At 46.3% G+C, this 16,092-nt stretch overlaps 2 protein-coding genes across 2 annotated transcripts in view; one reads left to right on the top strand and one right to left on the bottom strand.

The window, feature by feature from the left end:
- Positions 1 to 9,948, bottom strand: part of PPME1 (protein phosphatase methylesterase 1) — a 32,590-nt gene extending 22,642 nt beyond the window's left edge. Inside the window, exon 1 of the mRNA XM_038762068.1 lies at positions 9,769 to 9,948. Within this exon, the coding sequence (XP_038617996.1) occupies positions 9,769 to 9,860 (92 nt within the window). The 5' untranslated portion in view covers positions 9,861 to 9,948. The remainder of the gene's footprint in view (positions 1 to 9,768) is intronic.
- A 306-nt stretch (positions 9,949 to 10,254) lies between these two features.
- C2CD3 (C2 domain containing 3 centriole elongation regulator) overlaps positions 10,255 to 16,092 on the top strand; it is a 46,414-nt gene continuing 40,576 nt past the window's right edge. The window contains exons 1-2 of the mRNA XM_038761743.1: positions 10,255 to 10,309; positions 13,726 to 13,995. Of these exons, the coding sequence (XP_038617671.1) occupies positions 10,255 to 10,309; positions 13,726 to 13,995 (325 nt within the window). The remainder of the gene's footprint in view (positions 10,310 to 13,725; positions 13,996 to 16,092) is intronic.

Below are 16,092 nucleotides of genomic sequence, written 5' to 3'. Positions count from 1 at the left end.
GAAACCTACAGATTCCATGGGGCAAACCTTCCCCTTTCAGATCACTTGTGATCACTTTAGAGAAAACCACTCCTAGCACTGATCCCTTGGGGCCTCCGCTCTTCCGCTTCGAGATGCATCATGGTTTTTCTTTAATGGCAAAACGCTTGTCTCTAGCTTTATGACACAGTCTCTGCCCCAGTTTAAGAAAGGGGGAGGGAGAACAGGTAAAACCTGGAGCAATCCAGGAGGTGCTCATCACCAAAGCTCTAAGGCAGAAGCTTCTTCGGAAAAATATAAGCGGCGGCACCATTCCCTATTCATGCTTAACAAGAAGAGGAATGAATCCCTTTGGAGTTGCGTGGATTGGCTGCGAACAGGCCGCAGCTGACTAAGCAGTCCCACAAAACACATCATAACACTGGATGCTTTTAATCCCACCTAAAATACCGGTTCCATTCACTCACCACAATTTAACGAGACAATCAACTGCACCGAAGCTAATAATGAAATGCCGACAGAAGTAACGTGGCCCGAAATTCGGGGATATATGGGCAAGCTCACCCACTGTACCAGGACTGATTGTGCTTTCCTTTTTCTGACTGCTCTTCAGAAAATGGATCAGTGAACAGATCACCCCTCTTCCCCTGAGCTCCAAAACACAATTCTGCCTGTTCAAAGGCTTTAGGGGATGGAGCTTCAGAAGATGATGAAAGTGAACTCTAGAATCCAGGAACAGCATTTTGCAAATGAGCCGAAACGAAGAAAAAAAAAAACAACCAAAAACCAAAACGGAAACACTCCGACGGCTATACTACATTGACATTCAAAGAAAACACTAATGAAATGGTCAGAGGGAGAAGCACATCACGCCAAGAATGAGCCATAACAAACTGGTGAAAAACAAAGTATATTATTATAATTGGCTTTCTGAATTTCTCATCATGGAAAATCCACCTTAGGTCTCCAGGCCAAGATTACTCAGCCAGCAACCATTTTAAAATGGAGATCTTGAATATCTGTTCCTGAAATATATTAACACTCAGACATCAAAGCTCCCCTCGTTAAGGCTAGCACTGTAACTTAAGAAGACCAAACATGCGGCAGCTCTGTTGGGGATCGTTAAACCGCTGTTGGGGATCATTATGAGTTACGGCCGCTAAGTGACATCAGACCACAGGGACAAAATCTGAAATCAATTCTGGGGTCCATTCCGAATCCCACAGTCTATCCCTTGCCCCACCCTCCAAAGAACTCCCATGTCTCTTGGAAGTCGGACCGTGGTAGGAGCCAGGTTTCAAGGTCATAGAACGCCTGGCGGACAATCCCTTTAGGATGAGGTTGTCTTTTTCCTACAGTGATGAATGTCACCCTCTCTTGGTCTGCGGGTATTACTTGTACTTTACCTCCAAATTATTTTCCTTAGTAGGGCCCAGTTCTGAATACGTTACAACTAGGTTTGGCACTCTGGTTTCCCAAGTATTTTGCAATTAATAAAAATGCCAAACCACATTCCAATTCGTACGTGTGTACCATACAGCAAATTCTCAAATAGCCAGGTGGAACTTATGTGAATTTTCATGTGAAAGTTTTCTGCCATCCACCCAACTCCCGGAACCCCACGTTTTTTGGCCTGTTCCCTTGTTCTCTGCAGTGTCCCATTTCTGACACGTGGCCAGAGGCTAGAAGACTCTCATGGGTATTTACACCCTTTACTGTTGAAATAATCTATTTTTCCATTCCCTTTTTCTCCTATCTGTCATTACTTTTTCTGCCTGACTCGCTTGCTAGAGTGTAAGTTCCTTGCGGGAAAGGGCCGTGCCTTCAAACTCTATGGTGCTCTCCCTGCAAGCACTCAGTTCACTGCTCTGCACACGGTGGGCACTCAACAAACACTACTGATTGAGGAACATTACTGCCTCGGCTGGCAATGATTCCCAAGCATCCCCTTCTTCCCAGCTACTGGAAAAATGTGGGAAATCACAGAGGGGTGTCAGGACCCACATTTCACAATGGGAGTTTTGCTCTGTTTTTGTTCATAAATATACCTAGCTGAAACCTCCCCAGTATCACGGTCCCATGGAGCAGTACAAAAACAGAGCTGGAGACATTACAACAGTAATAAAAGGTATTGAACAGGTAAGGTTTCTGGTTTGAAAAAGTCACATTACATATCTTGAGGCTGAAAATGCCTGTAATTCATTCATTCAATCGTATTTATTTAGCGCTTACTGTGTGCACAGCACTGTACTAAGCGCTTGGGAATCTAACCACCCCAGAGGTAACCACCCTCCTGATCCAATGCTCTACCTCCCTCAGCAGCTCCTATGTCCACCAGTCCCAAACTGGTTCCTCCCCCAGAATTGGTGTCACCCCAGATGATGTCACTACCTGAGAGACTGACACCTTAAGTAGACTGTTCTCCCCCGAGGAGACAGCAATTTATCTCTTCTTTTCTCAGCGTGGGGGTAGCCTCGCTTGAACAGTTCCACGGGATCCTAATAATTATTTTTAAAGAACGAACCCAAAATGAGGGACTATTTTTGGGAGAGAAGTTTCCTCCCCCTGGTTCTAACTTTCAAGGCAATAAATCAATCAGTGGCATTCACTGAGCACTGTACTAAGCACTTGGAAGAGTACAATAATATTAGACTCTCTTGGTCCACTGTAAAATGATATAACTGCATTTGTCATCACTTTGGGCTTAAATTCCTCCAAGCACCCTCAATAGGAAAAATATTCTTGGAGTGCTTTTTGGCCAGGATCTTAGTAACCACACCAAATTGGGATATTTAGGAAGGTATTTTTTTAAATGACCCACACGGTGTGGCTGAGATCACCGTCATGCGTGTTCCCTTCCGGTCACTGCTCACCTCACACCGTTTTTAGCCAGTTTCACCACTGTTTTCAATCAATCAATCAATCAATCATATTTATTGAGCGCTTACTGTGTGCAGAGCACTGTACTAAGCGCTTGGGAAGTACAAGTTGGCAACATATAGAGACGGTCCCTTCCCAACAGTGGGCACACAGTCTCACAGTTTTCTTCAATCCAATACAGAGACATGAAAAGGACAGACTGGATAAGCCAGAAGTCTGCCGCCACTAGTAGCGGATGGCCAGCCCTACTAGTTCCAGGTTTCAGGAAAGAAAAGAGGAAGGAGTGAAGACTCTTGGGATCCAGTCTCAGCTCCACAGCTGCCCCAATCAGTGACCTGTGACAACTCCCTTCAGTCCCAACTCCATTTCACTATCTTTTCCAACGAAGCAACAGTGCCTTCCGGAAAAGCCTGACGCTCACAATAAACTGGGGGGGTGGGTGGGGTGGGGGGGAGTGATTTACTAGATCTTTCAGATGCTATAGAAGGCCCTGAATAAGAGCAGCTTCAGAGTCCTCGGATACGGGTCCTTAATCCCAGATAGGGTCTGATCGCAACATTCATTCGTTCATTCAATCGTATTTACTGAGCGCTTACTGTGTGCAGAGCACTATACTAAGCGCTTGGGAAGTACAAGTTGGCAACATCTAGAGACGGTCCCTACCCAGCAATGGCTTCACGGTCTAGAACACACCTCAATCAATCAATCAATCGTATTTACTGAGTGCTTACTGTGTGCAGAGCACTGTACTGAGCGCTTCGGAAGTACAAGTTGGCAACATATAGAGACAGTCCCTACCCAACAGTGGGCTCACAGTCTAAAAGGGGGAGACAGAGAACAAAACCAAACATACCAACAAAATAAAATAAATAGGATATGTACAAGTAAAATATAGTAAATATGTACAAACATAGATACATATATATAACTCACTGAACTTCTCTGTGCCTCAGTTTCCTCAAAGGCAAAATTGGGATTCAATCCCTGTTCTCCCTCCTACTCAGACCGTGGACCCCGTGTGGGACGGATACTGTGCCCGACCTAATGTTTGACACATAGTAAGCGCTTAAGGATTATCCCCAAACAAAAAGAGATTCAACACTGGAGACACCAGGAGAAAGGCTCCCTCAAGACACCAACGAAGCAGGGCCTGAGCTGGGTACTCTATTAAAAGATCATTTGGGACATATGTTTTTAAAGAACTTCAGGAAAGACCCTCAACCAACAAGAATTGACAGATATGAGACATAAACCACCCCGGCCTCCCAGAATTTTCTGTTAAGATTAGATTAAAACATTTAAAAGCCTTTAATGTGATTCCTGAAAGCAAACCCATTCAAATCCACCTTCAAGATTCCCTCTCCGGCCCCCAGTCCGATCGATCGAGCAGGCCTCCGCCCTGGTGAGGCCTCCATCTCCGGCCTGGCCTGAGTCTTCTCACTCCTCGGTGCTCGGGGAATTCCACATCAAAGTGAGACCTTACAGACCCTCTTTCAAATGTGCTGGGCTCCTGAGGGGGCCACCAACCACCACTTTCTAGGGGACTCTTCTGGCCCGAGACTGCCCTGTGCCAAAGTTTAACCTCTTGGGGCAGCTTCGGTTCACGGCCACGGGATCCCAACAGGCTATTAGTCTGTGTGCCTTTGATCATCATCATCATCAATCGTATTTATTGAGCGCTTACTGTGTGCACAGCACTGGACTAAGCGCTTGGGAAGTACAAGTTGGCAACATATGGAGACGGTCCCTACCCAACAGTGGGCTCACAGTCTAAAAGTGGGGAGACAGAGAACAAAACCAAACATACTAACAAAATAAAATAAATAGAATAGATATGTACAAGTAAAACAGAGTAACAAATATGCACAAACATATATACATATAAACAGGTGCTGTTGGGAAGGGAAGGAGGTAAGATGAGGGGGATGGAGAGGGGGACGAGGGGGAGAGGAAGGAAGGGGCTCAGTATGGGAAGGCCTCCTGGAGTAGGTGAGCTCTCAGTAGGGCCTTGAAGGGAGGAAGAGAGCTAACTTGGCAGATGGGCTGAGGGATAATGATGCATTTGTTAAGCGCTTACTATGTGCAGAGCACTGTTCTAAGCGCTGGGGGGGGGATAAAAGGTGATCAAGTTGTCCCACGTGGGGCTCACAGTCTTAATCCCCATTTTACAGATGAGGTAACTGAGGCTCAGAGAAGTGACTTGCCCAAGGTCACACAACAGACATGTGGCGGAGCAGCATTCGAACCCATGACCTCTGACTCCAAAGCCCGGGCTCTTTCCACTGAGCCATGCTGCCTCTTCTTGATGTGAACAGTCAACCTGGCACCCGAGAGGCCCAGAGCATTTATGAGGGCTTCTTCCAGAACATCAAGGAGCAGTCACGTCAGCACATGGCGGAGGACTGGTTTCTGTGCCAAATGGCTGGCCTATATTCACAGAGGCAAAACAAATCGTCTTCCTGATGTAAAAGCTAAGCCTGTTTTTAAAAATCAAAAAGGCACCAAACCGTGAGAAATTTAAGAACTGCTGGAGCCAGGATTCCTAAGCTGTCTCTTCATTTCCGTAACCACGGAAGCACGTCTTACATCACAAACGGGAAAATAGAGCCTCCAGTGAAAAGCACATGAAGGAGGGGAGTGAATGAGATGAGACTCATTGACGTCTTCAAAGACAACATTTATTGAGTCCCTAAGAGCACAGAACTGTACTGATGCTTGAAAGTATCTAACATTAGTAACGGTTGCGGTAGCCTCCGTCCTTGAGTAGTTTACAACCTCATGGGAAGCTGACAAGGCCTATCCCGATAATAGAGTATTATCAAACACACAAGAGGGTTGGACTAGAGGGTTATGTTGCCAACTTGTACTTCCCAAGCGCTTAGTACAGTGCTCTGCACACAGTAAGCGCACAATAAATACGATTGATGATGACGACTAAAGTGAAAGCTTCAGGCAACACATCGGCCGTTCAGCTAGACAGGCTAAACCCTCCAAAAAATTTCTAAGCAAAATCAAGGCAGTCTATTTTAACCAATTTGATTTTACTTTCCTCTTCAGACCCAAGAACCTGTAAACAGTTTGGGCTAGAAAAGTTAAAGCACTTTACGTTTACAACCTTAAGGTGGTAGTGCCTACGCTGGAGAAGCAGCGTGGCTCAGTGGAAATCAATCAATCGTATTTATTGAGCGCTTACTGTGTGCACAGCACTGGACTAAGCGCTTGGGAAGTACAAGTCGGCAACACATTGAAACAGTCCCTCCCCAACAGCGGGCTCACAGTCTAGAAGGAAAGAGCCCGGGCTTTGGAGTTGGAGGTCATCGGTTCAAATCCCGGCTCTGCCACTTGTCAGCTGGGTGACTTTGGGCAAGTCACTCAACTTCTCTGTGACTCAGTTCCCTCATCTGTAAAATGGGGATTAAGACTGGGAGTCCCACGTGGGACAACCTGATCACCTTGTAAAATCCCCAGCGCTTAGAACAGTGCTTTGCACATAGTAAGCGTTTAATAAATGCCATCATCAATATTATTATTACAGTCACCGCACCCTCATTGTGCCACCCGAATTCTAATCCCCGTCCCTTCTCTGTGCCTCAGTTTCCTCATTTGTTAAACCTGCTCCCTCTCCCCCCCACACACACCTTTGACTGGGAGCCGCACGCTGGACAGAGGCTGTGTCTGATCTGACTGGGTTGTATCCACTTCAGCATTTAGTGGTGTTTAGCCCACAATAACTGCTTAACAAATACCACCATGATCACTGTCCTCCCTCTTTCTTCTTTCTCCCACCCAAGAGTCACTTACTCTTTCTTCCTCCCCAGTGCTTAGAACAGTGCCTTGCACGTAGTAAGCACTTAATAAAGGCCATTATTATTACTATTATTATTCCTCATAATTAACTCCCCTAATCCTCGCTCCACTCCTCTCCTTGGGCATGCGACGCCTTCCTTCCATTCTTACTTCTCTCCCTGGCCCACTCTCCCCCGCCCCTTCCCGTCCAGCTACGAGAAGCAGCGTGGCTCAGTGGAAAGAGCACGGGCTTTGGAGTCAGAGGTCATGGGTTCGAATCCTGGCCCCGCCACATGTCTGCTGAGTGACCTGGGGCAAGTCACTTCACTTCTCTGGGCCTCAGTTACCTCATCTGTAAAAATGGGGATTAAGACTGTGAGCCCCATGTGGGACAACTCGATCACAATGTAACCCCCCCCAGCGCTTAGAACAGTGCTTTGCACATAGTAAGCCCTTAATAATAATAATAATGGCATTTACTAAAGCACTGTTCTAAGCGCTGGGGAGGTTACAAGACTTCTACAAGAGGTCACAGTCTTCTAGACTGTGAGCCCACTGTTGGGTAGGGACTGTCTCTATATGTTGCCAACTTGTACTTCCCAAGTGCTTAGTACAGTGCTCTGCACACAGCAAGCGCTCAATAAATACGACTGATTGACTGACTGATTACAAAGCGATCAGGTTGTCCCACGGGGGGCTCACAGTCTTAATCCCCATTTGACAGATGAGGGAACTGAGGCCCAGAGAAGTGAAGACACTTGCCCAAAGTAACAAATGCCACTATTATTATTAACTATTAATTATTACTCTATTTGTTTTACTTGCACATATTTATTCTATTTATTTTATTTTGTTAATATATTTTGTTTCGTTGTCTGTCTCCCCCTTCTAATAACAATAATGGTGTTTATTAAGCACTTACTCTTGGCAAAGCACTGTTCTACAGCGCTGGAGAGATTACAAGGTGATCAGGTTGTCCCACGGGGGGCTCACAGTCTTAATCCCCATTTTACAGATGAGGTAACTGAGGCCCAGAGACGCTACATGACTTGCCCAAAGTTGCACAGCTGACAATTGGCAGGGCTGGGATTTGAACCCATGAACCCATGACCTTTTACTCCAAAGCCCAAGCTCTTCCCACTGAGCCACGCTGCTTCTAGCCTGTGAGCCCGCTGTTGGTGAGGGACCGTCTCTACATGTTGCCAACTTGGACTTCCCAAGCGCTTAGTCCAGTGCTCTGCGCACAGTAAGCGCTCCATAAATCCGATTGAATGAATGAATGAATGAACTGCCCCCCCTTCTCTTCGGTGTGTTCGTTGGTGTGTTCTCTCCCCCCTCCACACACACACACACAAATAATAATAATAATAATAATAATAATAATAATAATAAGTAAAATAGAGTAACAAATATGTACAAACATATGTATGTATAGACAGGTGCTGTGGGGAAGGGAAATACAATCAATCAATCAACCGTATTTATTGAGCGCTTACTATGTGCAGAGCACTGGACTAAGCGCTTGGGAAGTCCAAGTTGGCAACATCTAGACAGGGTCCCTACCCAACAGTGGGCTCACAGTCTAAAAGAATGGAATAGAATGGATATGTACAAGTAAAATAGAGTAACAAATATGTACAAACATATATACGTATAGACAGATGCTGTGGGGAAGGGAAATACAACCAATCAATCAATCATCAATCGTATCTATTGAGCACTTACTGTGTGCAGAGCACTGGACTAAGCGCTTGGGAAGTCCAAGCTGGCAACATAGAGAGACGGTCCCTACCCAACAGTGGGCTCACAGTCTAAAAGAATAGAATAGAATGGATATGTACAAGTAAAATAAATAGAGTAACAAATACGTACAAACATCTATACATGTAGACAGGTGCTGTGGGGAAGGGAAATACAATCAATCAATCAATCGTATTTATTGAGCGCTTACTATGTGCAGAGCACTGCGGACTAAGCGCTTGGGAAGTCCAAGTTGGCAACATAGAGAGACGGTCCCTACCCAACAGTGGGCTCACAGTCTAAAAGAATAGAATAGAATGGATATGTACAAGTAAAATAGAGTAACAAATCTGCACAAACATATATACGTATAGACAGGTGCTGTGGGGAAGGGAAATACAGTCAATCAATCAATCGTATTTATTGAGCGCTTACTGTGTGCACAGCACTGGACTAAGCGCTTGGGAAGAACAAATTGGCAACATAGAGAGACGGTCCCTACCCAACAGTGGGCTCACAGTCTAAAAGAATAGAATAGAATGGACACGTACAAGTAAAATAAATAGAGTAACAAATCTGTACAAACATACATACGTATAGACAGGTGCTGTGGGGAAGGGAAATACAATCAATCAATCAATCGTATTTATTGAGCGCTTACTGTGTGCAGAGCACTGGACTAAGTGCTTGGGAAGAACAAATTGGCAACAGAGAGAGACGGTCCCTACCCAACAGTGGGCTCACAGTAGAATAGAATAGAGTGGATACGTACAAGTAAAATAGAGTAACAAATATGTACAAACATATATCATCATCATCATCCTCATCAATCGTATTTATTGAGCGCTTACTGTGTGCAGAGCACTGTACTGAGCGCTTGGGAAGTACAAATTGGCAACATCTAGAGACGGCCCCTACCCAACAGTGGGCTCACAGTCTAAAAGGGGGGAGACGGAGAACAAAACCAAACATACTAACAAAATAAAATAAATAGGATAGGTACAAGTAAAATAAATAGAGTAATAAATCTGTACAAACATATATCCATCTATACAGGTGCTGTGGGGAAGGGAGGGAGGTAAGATGGGGGGATGGAGAGGGGGACGAGGGGGAGAAGAAGGAAGATATATATATATATATATATATACATATATATATATACATATATATATATATACATATATATATATACGTATAGACAGGTGCTGTGGGGGAGGGAAATACACACACACACACACACACACACACACACAGACAGGGGGAAGGGAAATACACACACACACACACACACCCAAACAGACAGACACACACAGAGAGAGGCCCGAGGCGGGCCCCCCCCGGCCCCCTTCGGCGGTGACGTCATGGGTCGGTGGGCGTACGTACCCCATCCGCATCTTGGCCCCGGACTGTCCGGCGCCGCCCCCGGGCAGAGGGGGCCGGGAGGGCAGCCGGCCCAAGTGCATCGTCTTCTCCATGGCCCGCGGGGGGGACGGCGGGGACGGCGGCGGCGGCCACGGGGACGGCGGGGACGGCGGAGCCCCCCACCCCGGGGACGGACGGACTGACTGACTGACGGACGGACGGCCGCCCGGCTCACACGACGCGCCTCCCCTCAGCTCCCCGACCGGAAGTGCGCGCCGCCCGCAAGGCACCCTGGGTAGCGGGCTCGTCCGTCGCCACCAGCGCCGCGCGCGGGGCCTCCCCTCCCCCCCCCCGCAAAGCACCTTGGGCCCCCGCAAGGCTCGTCGGGAGTTGTAGTCTCCCGTCGGCGGGCTCGCGCGCGCGCGCGCTGGGGCGGTTGCTAGGGAACGAGGGGCGGGCGGGGCGGTTGCTAGGGAACGGGGGGGCGGGGGGCGGGGGACACTGGACATGAAGCGGCGGAAGGGCCCCGGCCTCGGCGCCGGCCGAGCGCCGAAAAAGACGGGTAACGGAGGACGCGGGCATCCGGGCAGGGGGGTGTTTACTTATTTTACTATTCTATTTATTTTATTTTGTTAGGATGTTTGGTTTTGTTCTCTGTCTCCCCCTTTTAGACTGTGAGCCCACTGTTGGGTAGGGACCGTCTCTAGATGTTGCCAATTTGTACTTCCCAAGCGCTTAGTACAGTGCTCTGCACACAGTAAGCGCTCAATAAATACGATTGATTGACTGATTGATTCCTCCCTTCAAGGCCCTACTGAGAGCTCACCTCCTCCAGGAGGCCTTCCCACACTGAGCCCCCTCCTTCCTCGTCCCCCTTTCCATCCCCCCCTTCTTACCTCCTTCCCTTCCCCACAGCACCTGTATATATGTATATATGTTTGTACAGATTTATTACTCTACTTATTTATTTAACTTGTACATATCTATTCTATTTATTTTATTTTGTTAATATGTTTGGTTTTGTTCTCTGTCTCCCCCTTCTAGACTGTGAGCCCACTGTTGGGCTGGGACTGTCTCTAGATGTTGCCAGTTTGTACTTCCCAAGCGCTTAGTCCAGTGCTCTGCGCACAGTAAGCGCTCAATAAATACGATTGATGATGATGATGATGACGACAAACGGGGGACGAGGAGGAGGGAGAATTTCTTTTTTTTTTTAATGGCATTTGTTAAGCGCTTACTATGCGCGAAGCCCTGTTGTAAGCGCTGGGGCGGATACAAGGTGATTAAGTTGTCCCCCGTGGGGCTCACAGTCAATCCCCATTTTACAGATGAGGGAACTGAGGCTCAGAGAAGTGAAGTGACTTGCCCAGGGTCACACAGCAGACATTTGGTGGAGTCGGGATTCGAACCCCTGACCTCTGACTCCAAAGCCCGGGCTCTTTCCACTGAGCCACGCTGCCTCTCCATTTGACACGCCAATTCGTGAAGCGTTCCACATTGTTTCTTCCTCCCTTCAAGGCCCTACTGAGAGCTCACCTCCTCCAGGAGGCCTTCCCACACTGAGCCCCTTCCTTCCTCTCCATCCCCCCCATCATACCTCCCTCCCTTCCCCACAGCACCTGTATATATGGATATATGTTCGTACATAGTTATTACTCTATTTATTTTACTTGTACTTATTTTATTTTGTTTGGTTTTGTTCTCTGTCTGCCCCTTCTAGACTGTGAGCCCGCTGTTGGGTAGGGACCGTCTCTAGATGTTGCCAACTTGGACTTCCCAAGCACTTAGTACAGTGCTCTGCACACAGTAAACGCACAGTAAATACGATTGAATGAACGAATGAAGGAATAAACTGATTTAGTGGGAACTTGAAGGGATCCCAGGGACAGTGCCCCATCTGCACACGCTGGATCTTCCCAGGGCCTTAACCCATGCCACAGCCACTGCACCAGCCTCCTGTCTGGTCTCCCCGCTCTCCCCTTTATGGTTAATTAATTAATTAATTAATTAATGGTGGCATTTATTAAACACTTACTGTGTGCAAAGCACTAGCATACACTCTGTTGCCCTGATTACTTTTCATTCAGTCGTATTTATTAATAATAATAACAATTATAATAATGGTATTTATTAAGCACGTACTATGTGCCAACCACTGTTCTAAGCACTTTTATTGAGCGCTTACTGTGTGCAGAGCACTGTACTAAGCGCTTGGAAAGTACAATTCAGCAGTAAAGCCGTAAATCCCGCCCCACACCGGGCTACTTTTCAGAAACGTCATTCGATGCATTACGTCCCACTCCTCAGAAACCCACAGTGATTACCCATTCCTTTCATCATCATCATCATCATCAATCGTATTTATTGAGCGCTTACTGTGTGCAGAGCACTGGACTAAGCGCTTGGGAAGTACAAGTTGGCAACGTATAGAGACAGTCCCTACCCAACAGTGGGCTCACAGTCTAAAAGGGGGAGACAGAGAACAAAACCAAACATACTAACAAAATAAAATAAATAGAATAGATATGTACAAGTAAAATAAATAAATAGAGTAACAAATATGTACAAGTTGGCAATCAAGAGACAGTCCCTACCCAACAGTGGGCTCACAGTCTAAAAGGGGGAGACAGAGAACAAAACCAAACATACTAACAAAATAAAATAAATTGAATAGATATGTACAAGTAAAATAAATAGAGTAACAAATATGTACAAGTTTCCACATCAAGTAGAAACTCCAGACTTTAAGGCGCTCAATCCGTTCTCTCTTTCTCCGGCCTCCCAGTCTTTTCTCCCAATACAGCCCAGCTCACATTCTTCATTGCTTTCAAATCAACCCAATCACTGTCCCTGCTCTTTGTCTCTCCCACCTCCGACTCCTTGCTCACACCCTTCTGAATCCTGAATCTCTCCCCCCTTCATACCTGACAGAGCGTAGCCCTCCCCAACTTTCAAACCTCTTCTGAGATCACATTTTTTCCAAGAGGTCTTCCCTAAGCAATTTCTAATAGCTCTCCATCCTATATTCCCTCAACTGCCGCTTCGAGCACACCCAAGTTACCACAGCCTCAGTAGCTCTTATGTGCAAGTTTCATGTACTCTATTACTGCCTCTCTATGTAATTTATGTAGATGATTGTCTCTCCCCACTAGACTATAAGCTTGAGGGCCAGGAGCGCGTCTTTTACCTCTTTTGTACTCTCCCGAGTGATTAGTGCAGTATTCTGCATAGAGAAGACACCTAATAAATGCTATTGCTGGTGGTGATAAATGCTCTTGCCCTTTAGTAGAGCTAAAGAGTTTAGATTGATTCATCTTGGTTGCCTTAACCAGCACCCAAACAAATCCCTGCCAACTGTCCCCTGTGATACTGGGACATAACCATAGTTTGGCAAATATAACTTCTGTTTCAGCGTGAGAAATTGCTCCATACCGACTCTTACAATTCCAAGGTCAATGATGTCTCCCATGTACACCATAACATATCCTTTCTAAGCTGAAAGGAGGAATAGTATTTTTTGAAGACCGCTAACCTTTACCCATTGTATAGGACAAAGAGTACATTTTTTTAAAGGTGTTTTTTAGGCTTGGTTGCCTGGGTTTCAGGAAAACACAGTATCCACCTGTCAGCCTATGACGTTATGCAACACCTAGTGGGAAATCAGAGGCGCCAAAGTGCTTACTATTCTATTCCTCACACTGAAAGCACTCAATAAATAGCGTTGATGAATTAACTGAAGAAAACAATTTCAATCTGCAGTAATTGCATTGAGAGGATGCTGGGAAAGCGAGGAATAAGCCATCTGACGGGGGACAACTCTACAGGACAGCTAAAGAAACAGTTCATTCAGGACTGAAAGCAGGTTAAACCTGCCCATTGTGGGGATTGTTTTGCCTATAGTAAACATATTCTTCAGTTCTTTACTATCTACACGGATTTTTTTTCCTCCTTCAAATTCAGATTTTATGTTTTCAACAGGTTTGAGTGATGTTTCGCCTTCCACAAGCCTGCCTCCCCTTGTGGAAGGGCATCTGCACTGCTTCCTGAAACTCACCATTAGCGAAGTCCTGTGGATGGTGAAGAAGCCTCCGTCTTGTGCTGACATCCGCGTGCGGTGGTGGGGGGAGACGTCAGATGGTACTCGGTTCTGTCCCAGAGATTCTTCCCAATCTGAGCAAAAAGCTGTAAGAACAACTACGCGCTATGCCGTTCGCTGTGGCCCAAAGCAGTTTAGCGCCTATCTGACAGGTAGGTTAATGTGTCTTTTGATTCCATTTTCTGGTCTGAGAAGATTAATTGGTTGCAGCTTTTAGTATTCATTTCCAGTGGTGTGTAGAAAGGGGCTTAGGCATGCTCATCCATCTCCTAGACCTCAAAAGCCTAGTTACAAAACACTTGGGGGCAGTTATTGTTTTTGCATTGTTCCCACCAAATCTCCCCACTTAGTGGCATTCTTTACCCACTACTCCCCAACTCTCCGGCCTCTTCTTGTTCACCCTGTTCCTCTGGCCTTGAACCTCCCTTTCCCACCAAATCAGCCAGACCAACGTTTTCCCCATCTTCAAGTCCTTCTGAAGTGTCTCCATCTTCAGGAAGCAAATCCTAAGTCATTCACCATCCCCGAGTCATATTAATCTATCTACATTTACAGCTCCTCTCTATTTTCAGTTACTTAGCCTGCAGTTTCATCTTGTTATAGTGCAACTTCTTATGCTCACTCTTTGTAATTTTTCTGTCTGTCTCATCTATTTGATTGTCAGCTCCTTTCAATCAAATGAATAAATCAATCAGTGGTATTTATTGAGCACCTACTGTGGGCAGGCCACTGTACTAAGGGCTTGAGAGGGCCCAAAACACTGGAGTTGGTAGACTCTGTCCTTCTGGAGCTTAGATCCAAGACAGGGAGGCAGACATTAAAATAAATAAGTACATTGCGGAAATGTACGTTAGTGCTGTGAGGCTGAGGGTGGGGTGAATGAGGGTGCAGCTGAGGATTCTTGAGGTTCTCAATCACCGGTGGCTACAGAGAGACCACAGTGCTGATTCCAGGTGACCCAGAGCGGTGACACTCAATCAGTGGTATTTATCAAGCGCTTATAGCTCACATTACGCCTAGAATAGCTAGGTACCTAGATCCTCCTCATACATAGTCTGTACAGATAACTGAATTTTTATTTGACTAAATTTGTTATTCAGTACTATTGCTTAGTAACTGTAAACATAATTTAATTGGCCTGAGGGCGGAATGGTGACAAAGGTTGCTCAATTTTAGGGAGTCATCTTTTATATTAACTCACTGTAGGCAGGGAACTTGTCTACCAACTGTGTTATACTCTCCCAAGCACTTCGTACAGTGCTCTGCACACAGTAAGTGCTCAGTCAGTTCCACTGACTGATGTACAGTGATGGCGCCACTGACAGTGAGTGCAGGTGTGTGGCTGGAGAGACCAAAGTGGAACTGCCCACTATAGCTACTCCCACGCCACCATGAAAACTCACCCTCCTTGTGCCGTCCTCAGTGACATTACAGCACCTACCCCCGGTTTTTGCTTTTACCTCTTTGTCTCTTGGTCCTTGCGAAGCGCCTGCGCAAAAAGAGCTGCTCCTTTCTGGATCGCGGTGGCCCGGGCTGGTCCGTCTGCCGCAGCGGAATGGCCGTCGTTTTTCAGCTGAGGTGCTGCATTGCCTGATGCTTTGTTTCCCTGGATCCTCTGCCTCTCTAAATCTCTTTGAGGCGTGATTTCCCTCCATTGCATTGTTGCTGCTGATGGTGGAAAAATGCTTTTGTTTCAGGGGCAGGAGTAGGAGCATCGGGTATCCACTTGCACTTTTGGGCAGATTTAGAAGGCCCGATATCCAACGGCCCCTTATGGTGCTGTTCCGGAGAGGGAAGATCTCTCCGCGCACCGGCTCTGGAAACGGTCCTTAGTCGGGTGGTCTCGTCTCGTTTGACTGGGTACCTGACCAGATGCCAGATCGCGTCATGGGCTATGCTTCTTTTATTGCCTGAACCCTCTAATCTCTTTTTTTACAAAACAGTCTTTGTCCCCTACTCCCACCCAGTCTGTCTTCTAATCTTGTACCTGCCCACTACCAGTTTGGCTTTCACTTTTACACTTAAGTCACACTACCGTCCCTTTGATGTCTTACAAGCCTTGGGGGGTCTAGCCAACAGAGAATAAAAGAGAATAACTGAAGTACCGTATCTATTTCCGCAATCTTCAACTCATGAGCATTTTGTGAGTAATAATTATAAGTCTCTTTGAAATTTGGCAGAGCCAAGTGAGATAAAAAATAAAATTACCAAGGTTCTCTCTTCCTCCTCCTTCCCTTGCCAACACACAC

This window comes from Tachyglossus aculeatus, chromosome 20, assembly GCF_015852505.1.
Source record: "Tachyglossus aculeatus isolate mTacAcu1 chromosome 20, mTacAcu1.pri, whole genome shotgun sequence".
Taxonomy (NCBI): Eukaryota; Metazoa; Chordata; class Mammalia; order Monotremata; family Tachyglossidae; genus Tachyglossus; species Tachyglossus aculeatus.
Note: the sequence above shows the minus strand (reverse complement) of the source record. Positions and strands in the feature narration are given on the sequence as shown.